The sequence below is a fragment of the Narcine bancroftii genome, chromosome 7, assembly GCF_036971445.1.
Source record: "Narcine bancroftii isolate sNarBan1 chromosome 7, sNarBan1.hap1, whole genome shotgun sequence".
Taxonomy (NCBI): domain Eukaryota; kingdom Metazoa; phylum Chordata; class Chondrichthyes; order Torpediniformes; family Narcinidae; genus Narcine; species Narcine bancroftii.
Window position 1 is genome coordinate 78,151,718 of NC_091475.1, and position 12,771 is coordinate 78,164,488.

General features: G+C 48.7%; 1 protein-coding gene across 5 annotated transcripts in view; it reads right to left on the reverse strand.

Annotated features, from left to right (window-relative positions):
• Nucleotides 1–12,771, reverse strand: part of LOC138739043 (collagen alpha-2(IV) chain-like) — a 171,842-nt gene that overhangs the window by 59,164 nt on the left and 99,907 nt on the right. For all 5 annotated transcript variants that reach the window (XM_069890422.1, XM_069890423.1, XM_069890424.1 and 2 more), the window contains 11 exons: nt 12,486–12,539; nt 10,969–11,031; nt 10,839–10,883; nt 8,933–8,986; nt 8,015–8,078; nt 6,561–6,671; nt 4,236–4,391; nt 4,071–4,142; nt 3,038–3,192; nt 1,965–2,046; nt 600–706 (listed from right to left, as the gene is read on the reverse strand). In XM_069890422.1, the coding sequence (XP_069746523.1) occupies nt 600–706; nt 1,965–2,046; nt 3,038–3,192; nt 4,071–4,142; nt 4,236–4,391; nt 6,561–6,671; nt 8,015–8,078; nt 8,933–8,986; nt 10,839–10,883; nt 10,969–11,031; nt 12,486–12,539 (963 nt within the window). The remainder of the gene's footprint in view (nt 1–599; nt 707–1,964; nt 2,047–3,037; nt 3,193–4,070; nt 4,143–4,235; nt 4,392–6,560; nt 6,672–8,014; nt 8,079–8,932; nt 8,987–10,838; nt 10,884–10,968; nt 11,032–12,485; nt 12,540–12,771) is intronic.

Consider the following 12,771-nt stretch of genomic DNA (forward strand, 5'->3'; position numbering starts at 1 on the left):
TGACAAAAGGCCATACACAGAGAGAGGCACCCTGTAACCTTATTCATTGGGCAGAGGGAGGAATGTTTACAGGAAGGGAACAGGGTTTAATCAGCAGAGAGGGAGGCAGAGGGTGGGACAGAGATCCACAAGCCAGGATCTCAAGGACAATGAATGGCAGGCATGGACAAACATCCAGAAGGGAGAGGTATGGGCAGCATTAGTATCCCAGCTGCTCATCAGCACCACACCGCATATATGGGCATTGTGAGACAGCCGACAGCCTGTGGTAGAACCCAGAGCAGAGGATGGGTATACTCATGGGGAGTCCAAGTGTTCAACCCAGTACAGGGGACAGTTATATGTGGGGACCTGGGGTGGAACCCAGTGTAGGGGATGGTTATACATGGGAATCAGGGGTGGAACCCAGTGTAGGGGACCGTTATACATGGGGTCCTGGAGTGGAACCCAGTGTAGGGGACAGTTATATATGGGGACCTGGGGTGGAACCCAGTGTAGGGGACCATTTTACATGGGGACCTGGGGTGGGACTCAGTGTAGGGGACAGTTATACATAGGGATCTGGGGTGGGACCCAGTGTAGGGGACAGTTATACTCACGGAGGGTCCTGGTTCTCCCTGCTCCCCTGATTTGCCATTTTTTCCAGGAACTCCTGGCTTTCCATTAATTCCAGTCAGACCAGGATCTCCCACATCTCCTTTGGAACCTAGCTCAACAAACAGAAGTCAGGTCTTAGCATTCTGATAATGACAGATCATAAACTGATGCAACGACTCCTGTTTCTCTTCTGACTAGGGCACGGCGAACAGGAGCAGAAGGCCAGTCAGCCCCTCAAACCTGTTCCGATAATGTCTAATTTACCTCGGATGCACTTCACTGCTCCACCCCCAGTCAATGCCTTTTAAGGGAGTTCTGTGTATTATACTCTTCGCCCTAGAGCCCTGGTGTCACACATTTCAACCTCCCAAGGGGAATGCCTTCCCTGAATCCATCCTGGTTGATCAATCTCTCACGTGGGACATTCTCAAAGTCCTTCCCAAAATCCACTAATTCTCCCTCATCTTTTATACTGTCACCTCCTCAAAATAGACGCATTCCAGAAATGTACAGGGTGAGTAGGTCACATGGGTGCATTTGGGCAGCATGGGTTCATGGGCCAGAAGGGCCTGTTACCGTGCTGTATCTCCAATTTACATTAATTTGGTCAAATAGCATTTTTTTCTTTCTGAAGTCCTTGCCGCCTCTGGTGTAGATTTTTCTTATTTTCGTCTACCTGAAAAATTTCAGAATTTCCCTCTTACTGACCTTGGTCTAATGGTTACGTCAACGGCGCTGCCTGATCTGCTGAGTACTTTTGTTCCAGCATTATGGGTTTTAGTTTTCCTTGCTTACACTGTGCCCAGGATTCTGACTGGGCTCTGCGCCGGAAGTTGAAGGCGCGTTGAATTACCCCACAGCTGATCCCAGCCTGACCCAGAGGTTGTGTCAGGGCTGCTGATTGGATTCACAGTCAGGCCATGGTCACGCAGCATGGAAACAAGCCCTTTGGCCCACTGGCTCCACGCTACCTCAAACACCCATAATGGTCCACTTTTCTTTCTCAGCCCACTCAAAGGGTTGATAAAATCTTTGATTAACCCAGCAGCTCTCTCCAGAGCTCTTCTTCACTGTCTCACCAAGTACCTTCTGCCTGCTCCACCCCATCACTACACCTACCTTCCCTCACCCACCTCCCCGCCCTCGTCTCCATCCACTATTCCACACTCATCCCTCCCTTGCCTACCTGCCCATGTGTGCTCTTCTTCCCCATTTCCAATGTCCTCCACCTTGCCTCTCACCTCACATCAGCTACTCCTCCAATTCCCCCACACTCCTACCCGCCCACTGCTAGTGTTCCGTCTGGCCACGGTTGGCTCTCTGCTACCCAAGAAGGCCCAGCTGGTGCCCACTAATTCTGTACGTACCTTTAGTGCTGATGAAGGAAAGGAAGATGGTATCACCTTTCCGCCCCTTTGGGCCTTGAACTCCAGTTGCCCCAGCCACTCCCTGTGGGCAGGACAAACAGCAGCCTGTAACTTCACATTCTGGTCAGTGCAAGGAGATACCAACCACAATGGTTTATGACCCACTGATGTTTATACCCAATGCTTCAAGAAAGCAGCAATTTGTGAAAAAGGATTAAAAAGTTAAAAAAGTGCAGTAACTTCTCTACTCGCTTGGAACACCAAGTCCCCGTTGTCCCTCCACAACTTCTATTGGGAGCATACTTCCTGGGTGCATCACAGCGTGGTATGAGAGGTGCTCTGCTCAAGATCAAGAGAAGGTGCTGAAGGTGGTGAATGCAGCTCACAACATCACCAAACCTTTCTCCCCTCCAAGGACTCCATCTGCATCTCCCGCTGCCTAGGAAAGGCAGCCATCATATTAAAGGACTCATCACACCCCGGACACACTCTCTTCTCCTACCTCCCATCAGGGAGATGATTTAAGAGTGTGAAAACATATACCAACAAGCTTAAAGGCAGCTTTCTGCCCTGCAGCTATCAGGCTCCTGAACGAACCCCACAACCATGCCCTCATGCTGCCTTTGATGCTAATTGATCTTTCTTTCATTTGTAATCCTTTACTCTGTAAATTGTGCTGTTCTACTTTATTCAGCTACAAGAGCTAACCCCCTCCCACCCCCCCCCCCCCCATCTCGAGACCCCAATTGCCCAATTGTCACCTTCTCCAGTTATCAGATTCCAGTACTGGTAGCATTTGTCTCTCGTCACCCACCCCACCTTGTGTGCACCTGACCCCTTTGTTTTTCTTGGCTCCCTCTCCTCTTGTCTGGCATCTGCCAATCATCTACTCCTGTCCATCATGTTTCACCTCTGCTTCTCCTGCTCAGCCCACTCTGTCCACTTTACACTGCCTTCTCCTACATCTCTCTAGTCTCGATAAAGAGCTCTGGCTCAAAATGTCGGCCGTTCTCTTTCTCCCAAAAATACTGCTCGACCTGTGACTTCTTCCAGCTGGCTACATTGATACTCACAGGATATCCAGGAGTTCCAATTGGTCCAGTGGCCCCTTCATCTCCCAATGGACCAGGTGTGCCAGAAATCCCAGGGAAACCAGGCAGTCCAGCCGGTCCAGGAGATCCAGGGGATCCGATGCCATCACTGATGCAGGAACAGAGCCCATTGTCTCCTGTGGAGAGAGTGTGGCCAACGCTGAAGTCTTGCCATGATGGGCAGCAGTCCAGCGAGCAGGTATTGACGTCTCAGGTCAATAGCGTGAGGCCCAGCAGTTTGGTGCTGAGCAGCCCCTTCCAACCCCAGGCTGAGCCACTCAGTGAGAAGGCATCAGGATGATGGGTGAGGATGTCAGGATCCTACACACTACTCCCCTATCCTGGGCCTATGCTTCAGGTAGGTATCACAGCCTGGGTCAGAGTTTCTGGGCCAGAGAATGTAGTTTGACCACTCAGAGAGGCCAAGAGACAGGAGTCATTGCCACCAAGGCCGGAGAGGCTGATTTCATTGTCCATGGAGTCATTGCTCTCTGAAGCCAGAAAGAGGCTGGAGAGACGCTGCCCTCCAAGACAAGAGGCTGGGGATTTTTCCTTGGAGACTGGAGGAAATGGAGGTGTCCATCTCAGAGACTGGAGAAGCTAGGGTTATTGGCCTCCAAGACCAGAGGTTAGGGTTGTTGCCTCGGAGACCAGTGGGACTGGGCCCAATGTCCTAGGGGACCAGAGAGGTTAGACTTATTGCCATTCAAAACCAAAGACGCCATGGTCATCACCCTCTGAGACAGAAGGGGCTAGAGTCATAGCCCTCCAAGACCAGAGAGGCTAGGGTTGGGTCGTTTCCCTTGGAAATCAGCTTGGCTGGCATTTTCGCCTTGGATACCAGAGAGGTAGGGGGTGTAATTGCCTTCGGAGCAGAGTAGGCTGAGGGAAGATAACCATGTTGGCTTTTAGTTGAAGGAGAAACTGCATTGAAATCATCTCGTTAATGAGGGAGGTACCCATTTATAGTATTTGATTTGAAGGCCTCCCCTTACCTGGTGTCACCTCATCTTACCTTTGCTTCCAGTCAGTCCCCTCTGACCAGGGTACCCATGTTCTCCTGGCTTCCCTGGATCACCAACCAACACTGGGAGGGCAAAACAGAGAACACATCTCCATTTTAATTACGGGATGACCAGTTTCGAGAACCATCACTGTAGAGACCAGAACAATGACTGACCTGCAGATGCCGCTGAACCTGGGGGTCCAGGTAAACCTGAGAGCCCTGGAACTCCCGGAAAGCCTCTGTATCCTTGCTCAGTGGCCGGCTGGCCCTCTTCGCCCTTGTATCCTTTTGGACCGGCGATCCCTGGGAAACCCGGCAGTCCAGGGAGTCCTAGGGATTGTGACGAGATCAAGAACATGAGAAGCTGAAGGAGTCGCACTTTCCTGCCCTCTCCTCTCTGTGTCCCAAGACCCATTGATCTCAGTCTTGAATAAATCCACTGAGCAAACATCCTCTGCCCCAGGATTGAGGAGCTGCAAGATTCTATCACCCTCCCAGGAGCATAATTTCCCTGCTGCCAAGCACAGCCTGTCTCTCTCACAGCTGAACAGAGTCACCAATAATTAGTATCTGCAGAGAGCACTGCTGCTAAAACCTTCCAAATATAATTAGTAGGTGTGATTAAATCCAAGGACCAGGTTCTCCGATATTTTGAGCTTCGAACACTTAAACCAAATCTTTAGAAGTATTTTACACAACTACATTGACTATCTAATTGATTTTTGCATTTTTAATGTTTAATGGAATAGGCGATTAGAAAGCATTTACCACTCCAAGTTGAGGTTGAAGTTGATAATGTTAGCTCATTGGGTCGTTAACCCTGTGTGTGACCATTCCAAACATGTGTATTCTGGACTTCTGGGAGGCTTCTCTCATCTGGCTCTTAAACGAGCTCAATTAAATGATATTTGAATTTTAAAGTAAAATAAAAACTGTGTCACTTTTAACAGAGAGAAGAGTCCATTGAACATACCTGAGACAGTGAGAAAGCAATAGGGGGGCGGGGGTGGGGGGAAATAAGATGAGAGCAAGTAAGCTGGAGAGAATGGGATGCAGGGATTAAAGTGGGGGGGGGGGAGGAAGAAAGAGAAGAGAGTAAAGAGAGAGAGAACTAGAGAGAAGGGGTGGTGAGGGAGAGAGAAAAACAAGAAAATCTGCAGGTGTTGGATAAAGTGCAACAGTGGGGATGTGGGTGTGTGTGTGGGTGGAGGTGTGTGTGAGTGAGAGTGAGAGTGTATGTGGGTGGGGGTGAGTGTGGCTGTGGGTGTTCGTGTGTGTAGGTGTTTGTATGTGGGGGTGTGTGGGTGGGCATGGGTGGGGGTGTGTGTGGGTGTTTGTGTGTGTAGGTGTTTGTGTGTGGGGGTGTGTGGGTGAAGGGGTGTGGGTGTGTGTGTGTGGGTGGGTGGAGAGGTGTGGGAGTGTGTGTGGATGGGTGGAGAGGTGTGGGAGTGTGTGTGTGAGTGAGGGTGTGGGAGTGGGTGTTTGTGTGGGTGGGTGGCTGTGTAGGTGTGGGTGGGTGTGTGGGTGTTTGTGTGTGTGGGTGTATGTAGGTGTATGGATGGGTGGGTGTGTGTGAGGGTGCATGTGAGTGTGGGAGAGGGTGTGTGTGGGTGTGGGGAGTGTGGGTGTGGGGTGGGTGTGTGGGTGTTTGTGTGCGTAGATATTTGTATGTGGGTGTATGTAGGTGTGGGTGGGTTGTGGGTGGGTGTGTGTGAGGGTGTGTGTGGGTGTGGGGATGTGGGTGGGTGTTTGTGTGGGTGGGTGTGTGTGGGCGGGGGATGTGTGTGAGGGTGTGTGGGTGGTTATTTGTGTGTGGGTGGGTGGGGATATGTATGGGTGTGGGGATGTGGATGGGTTGGTGTGTGTGTGTGGGTGCATGAGGGTGTGTGTGGGTGCATGAGGGTGTGTGTGGGTGCATGTGGGTGTGGGTGTGTGGGTGGGTATTTGTGTGTGGGTGTGGGTGAGGGTGTGTGTGGGTGGATGTGGTTGTGGGTGTGGGGAGTGTGAATGAGTGTTTGTGTGGGTGTGTAGGTGTGTGTGGGTGTGTGGGTGAGTTGTGGGTGTGTTTGTGTGAGGGTGAGTGTGGGTGCATGTGGCTGTGGGTGTGGTTGGGTGGGTGTGGGTGGGTGTTTGTGTGGGTGGGTGTTTGTGTGGGTGGGTGTTTGTGTGGGTGGGTGTTTGTGTGGGTGGGTGTTTGTGTGGGTGGGTGTTTGTGTGGGTGGGTGTTTGTGTGGGTGGGTGGGGATGTGTGTGGGTGTGGTGTGTGTGGGTGGGGATGTGTGTGTGAGTACACATGTGCGAGAGAGAGAGATATGAGGGAGAGCAGCAAAGCATGGAAGAGAAACACAAAAAGCAAGATTTTATGTTGTTACTGACAGTTTTATCTCAGAAAGAAGAAAAATGAATGAGTAAACTCTGGAGGAGTGGATGGATTGAGGTGTACACATCTCTGCAATGAGCCAGTTGTATTGGCCAGGTTTGAAAGCACCATTTCCCTACCTGGATAGTAGCTGGTCTCGCCAGGAGGACCCTGAGGCCCTGGCTGCCCAGGAGGACCCTCATCTCCCCGCTCTCCTTGATTTCCTTCTGGACCAAGTTGGCCCTTCGGACCTTGAAGAGGGATTAGAAATATTACCAACAATGTCTTCCACAGCGGGTGTGGAACTTAGAGAGATCAGCTTCAACACACCCACTGCTCCAAAACCAACTCTTTTGAGTCCACATACATTAAACAGATGGTCCTCTGGTATTTTCTATTGTTGCCCTGGGAAAAATGTTGCTGGGGCTGTCCACCCTATAATCTTATTAAATCACCTCTATTAAATCACCTCTCATCTTTCACTGAATCAAAGTGAAAAACCCTAGCTTTGTCAATGTGTAACAATTCATGATGTCAACACATTTAGTGCAAATGGGGAATCATGCGGGAAAAATAGTATTTACAAAACTCAGCTCCATTGCTTGTCTCACTGGTGAGTAAACACAGTGCAAAGTACGTCAGGCACCAGCTGAGAGAACGGTGGCATTTACAGCTGGAGGATTCAAGTATAGGAGTTGGGACATGTTAGTACAATCACAGAGATGTTAGGGCAGACAATGCAGGAATGTTGATCCAGATGTTACAGGGAGAGGATGCAAAAATGTTGATCCAGATGTTACAGAGAGAGAGGATGCAGAAGTGTTGATCCAGATGTTACAGGGAGAGGATGCAGGAATATTGATTCAGATGTTACAGAGAGAGGGAGGATGCAGAAGTGTTGATCCAGATGTGACAGGAAGAGGATGCAGGAATGTTGATCCAGAAATTACAGGGAGAGGATGCAGGAATGTTGATCCAGATGTTACAGGGAGAGGATGCAGGATGTTACAGGGAGAGATGCAAGAATGTTGATCCAGAAGTTACAGGGAGAGGATGCAGGATGTTACAGGGAGAGGATGCAGGAATGTTGATCCAGATGTTACAGGGAGAGGATGCAGGAATGTTGATCCAGATGTTACAGGGAGAGGATGCAGGAATGTTGATCCAGATGTTACAGGGAGAGGATGCAGGATGTTACAGGGAGAGGATGCAGGAATATATTTCTGATGTTTGGGAATTACACAGTAATGGATTAGAATGTTAGGACAATGGGTTGATCATTTGGGTCTGATGAGAGATTTCATCTCCAAATGGGTAGTGGCTCTATGAAATTTCACATAAGGATATAGTTAAAGACAAATAGTTGAGTATATTCGAGGGGAAAGCTGAATGGGCTGCTGAGATATGGGGAGGAAGCTGGATTAGGGGACCAGAGCTGAATGCCAACATCATTGTCAATATTAAACTGGATTGAGGGGCTGAATGACCTCCAGTTCCGTGTCCTTGTATATAAACTAACCAGTGACTTGCTGTCCATTCCACCCACATTCTGCCCACCCCACCCGCCGATTCTGTCATGTGAAAGATGACGTACCTTTGGGAATTAGTCCAGAAAAAACGGTCGGTCTGCCAGGAAGCCCAACATCACCTCGGTCACCCTGGGGAGTGAGGGGAGCCAGTGGTCAAGGTTGGGGCCACAAAACAGCAGATCCCTGCCACTAAAACCAGAAGCCCATGATTGAGGGGCTAGTTCATTCAGAGACCATCGCTGTGATCCAGTTTTGCTCGGGCACAGACACAGACCTCCATCGTGCTCCTGGGGAAACTTGCAGGAAATTGTGAGCTCTGGAACTGGAGTGGGACAGAGGGGAAAAGGGAAGCAGGTGATGGGGTTAGGGGAATGAGGGTCAAGGGGACATTCTGAGGAAGTGTGGCTAAAAGAGTGGTTTCCAGGGGTGGATCCCAGTACCAGTTGCCACATCAGTACCTGATAGTTCACACACCCATCTCTGTGAACTCAGCCCCAGAACCAAGAGATTACAGAGGAACTGAGGATGCACACACTGCTGGAGCACAGGCCCACACAACTCCGGGACAACACAGCCTAATGATTACACAGACTTCTAGCTGTGCATCCTATTGGTTACACAGTTGTCTGGTTGCGCAATCCATGGTTGTACAGATGGCTGGTTACCCAGCTTCTGGGCTCCCAGTGCACTGGTTAGACAGTTTTCTGGCACACTGGTTACACAGACCTCAGTCTGTGTAGCATGCTGATTATGCAGCCCCTGGATTGCACAGTACACCAGCAAATTGGACATATCGGCACCCTGCCAGTATAGAGGTTTGGAGGTGCAGGCTCTAGTGAAATCCGGCTGAAACACTGCTCAACTTCATGGTGAGTAACCATGTGATAAGACTCAGTGATGAGTATCAAGTAGTTATCCTCTGAATTAGGACTGCATGCTGGAAATAAACACGGATTTTAGTAGATGATCAGGAAAGGGAATACCTTCATTCCGGGCCATCCGGCACCTCCTGGAATACCCGGTTTACCTGGAAAACCCTGGTCAAAAAGACAGTCAGAAAAGACAGTTAGACACACATAGCTTCAATGGAATTTCTCCCTGCTGCCTCAATCACCGAGCCTATCTGTTTAATGGAGCCTTCCCTTGAATCTGAACAGCAGACTCATTGCAGCAGACGTTGCTGCAGAGAGGAGGTGCAGATCTGTGCACTTTCAGAACACTAGATATTTTTCTGCAGAACAATGCAAGGATACTGTTGGACTGAGCCAAAATTAAAAAAAAACACACAGGGATCCGGATCTGCCTGGAGATTGAAATATAACACCATAAACTTGGAAACAGAATTTGGCGATTCGAGGCTTCTCTGCCATTCAAATCATGGCTGATGTACCTTCCTTTCAGTTCCATTCTCCTGTCTTCTCCCCATAACCTCTGACAGTCTTATTAAACAAGAACCTATCAACCTTCGCTTTAAATCTCCCCAATGACTTGGCCTCCGCAGCCGAACGTGGCAATAAATTTCACCCTCATAAGTGTTAATTCTGAGGCTGTGCCCTCTCGTCCTAGAATCTTCCTGTAAGACCGACGTGGGTTGGAGAAGATGGAAATGGTTTCATCTCTTCCCTCAAAGCTTGGAGCAACTGCAAATGCTTGGGCATAATTGCTTGCCCAGGAGGAGCTGGACCTGGTCCTGTCGGGAAGTGGGGGTGGAGGGGTTGGTGGTGGGGGAGGTTGGGATGGGAGTGAAGGGTGAGAAACATTGAAGCTGAAGAGACTCTAGTGATCTCATTACTTTCAAGGTGGATCAGAGGATAGTCCCAGTGTTTTTTCCCCCCCACCTGGAAATTCCACTGCAATTTTCTGCTGTTACCCCTCCTGTTGTTTTGCAATGGGCTGGTGTATCCCCATTGAGTTGCATGCTGTTTCACCATCATTAAGCTACCCAGGGCCCTCTCTCACTATCTGTCCATTTATAATGTGCACCAGGTTCTTAATAAGCTACTAACCTCCCAAAGGATGCCACAATCTATATTCTAGATGCAGTACAGGTACCTTTATCCGGACATCTAAAATCCGGAAAGCTCCAAAATCTGGCAAGTGGGGAGAGAGACGGCAGTGTGAGTTGGGCGGGCGAGGGTGAGAGACCGGCAATGTGAGTCGGGCAGGCGAGAGACCAGCAGTGCGAGTCGGGCAGGCGAGGTGGTGGGGGGGGGGGGGGCGGGATGGCAGCGTGACTGGAAGGGGGTGGGGGTGGATACGGCAGCACAATTTGGGTGGGCTTAAATCTGGCTTTCTGAAATCCAGAAAAATTGGAAATTCGGAACACTCTGTCCCCCAAGGGTTCCGGATATCAGGGAGTCCAGATATCAGGTATTGAAGTTTACCAATACACTTTTAATTTATGTTTTTCTTTCAGATGCTATGTCACAGAACAATGCACTTTCCAGTGAACCAGGGAAGTTTCAAAGAAGTCTGGGATGTTTATAATGGAACCGTTACCTTTACTTTTTTTAAACAAAAGGGAGTAGGAACCAGTAGCTGGTGAGCAGATGCTGATACATCAGGATTTCAAAATAATCAGAGAATGGAATATCTGAGTTTGATAGGAACAGTAAAGTTCCTTCATCAATAATAACATTTGAGAGAAAACTTTTACTCAAAATCTTTTCTGACAAACTGTCTCATCCAAGCTCTGAAAGTTCTAGAGGAGTTCCTGGACAGTTCCCAAGCAAACAAACATCAGATGTGTCGCTAGGTGCTTCACAATCGGCGAGGGTTGGATGAGACCAAGGCATAAATCTGTTCTGTGCAACTCCATGATTCGAGCTTGTACAAGTAGGTGCGAGAAGAAGGTGACTCATTGGGTTTCACAGACGGTCTGATACTCACTCTTTCCCCATCAAGACCTGGGAGTCCATCCAAGCCGCTGACACCCTGGAATCACATAGAAAGTCTGGGCATGACTTCAGTGACAAGGTGAGGCTTCAGAAAGCATTCTTTCTATGCCAGTTCAACTTACCCTTGGGCCTGGTAATCCCATCACTCCCATTTCGCCCTTCTCACCCTGTGGTCCTGGGTTTCCCTAGACAAAGCAATGAACCAGATGTTTCATGTAACCTTAGACAATAGGTGCAGAAGGCCATTCAGCCCTTCAAGCCTGCTCCACCATTCAATATGATCATGGAAAATCAGTGACCTCAGTACCTTATTCCTGCTTTCCCTCAGTATGTCTCGATCCCATCAGCCAAAAGAACCATATCCAACTCACAATGAACTGGGCTCTACAAATCTCTGTGGCAGGGAATTCCATAAGTTTACAACTCCTGAAATGAAGATGTTTCTCCTCATCCCAGTCCTTGGCTTCTTACTTATTCTTAGACTGTGACCCCTTGTCCTGGATTTTCCTGACATCCAGAATATTTTTCCTGCATTTAACCCGTTTAATATTGTCAGAATATTATATGTCACAATGATATCCCCTCTCATTTTTCTAAATCCCACTGAGTATCACCCTGGTCTATCCTGTCCCAATTCATACGTCAATCCTGCCATCCCAGGGATCAGTCTGATGAGCCTTTGCTGTGTTCCCTCAATGGCAAGAAAGTCCTTCCTCAGATTAGGAGAACAAAACTGTACACAATACCTAAGGTGTGCTCTCACCAAGACCCTAAACAACTGCAGTAAAATCAGCTTGCTTCTACATTCCAAACCTCTTGCTATGAAGACCACCACGCCGTTTGCTGGCTTCACCACCTACTGTACCTACATTCCACCCTTCAGTGACTGATGCACCACGTCACCCAGGTCTCATTGCACCGCCCCTTCTCCTAACATCACCATTTTGATAATCTGCCTCCCTGTTATTGCCACCAGAGTGGATCACCTCACATTTATCTACATTATACTGCATCTGCCATACATTTGCTCTTTCTCCTCATCTGTCCAGGTCATCCTGCAGCCTCTCGGAATCTTCGTCTCTCCTCGCACTGCTATCCAGCTTAGAGTCAACTGCAGACACAGAGATATTACAAACAATCCCCTTGACTAGATCATCAATCTACATTGTAAATAGGTGGGGTCACAGCACTGAACCTTGTGGTACTCCACTGGTAACTGTCTGCTGATTTGGAAAGGACAACTGCCAATCAGTTTTCTATCCTTGCCCCTACATTTTCTCTGACCCCTTATTCTCTAATTGTATGCACCAATCTCTTGTGTGGGATCTTATTAAAAGCCTTTCAAAAGTCTAAATGACATCAGCTGGTTCATCATTGTCTAATCTTCTTGTCACAGCCCCAACAAATTTGAAAATATTTGTTAAAGCATATTTCCCTTTCATAAATCCATGTTGACCAGGACTAATCCTGTCACTCCTCTAAACGGAAATACTCCAGATCCTGCCCTCCTTCTGAGTAGACTCTGCAAAGTGACAGAGCTGGTGCGGGAAGAGGGGAAGGGGTGGAAAGTCTCCCATCCCAGCCAAAAAGTTCAATGTTTTACTTTGAACAATCCTCATTGTTGGCAATTCAGACTCACCGGGCTCCCGGGGCTTCCAATTTCCCCCTCGAATCCTTGAATTCCTCTTTCACCCTGTGAAGGAAGAGGAACAGTAATAAGGATACAGTTGCGAGTCTTTCAGAAATGAGTGCATCTTCTATTGCTGAGATTTAGTCCTGGGGGAGGGACAGAATGCCCTGGAGAAGGTGTGGGCCCAGTTTATCCATTCCCCACTGTGATAGTATAGGACACGATCACCATATATTTGTATATATTTACATATAGTAGTAGTGATTGGCTGAGAGCCATAGTCACACCTTCTGGC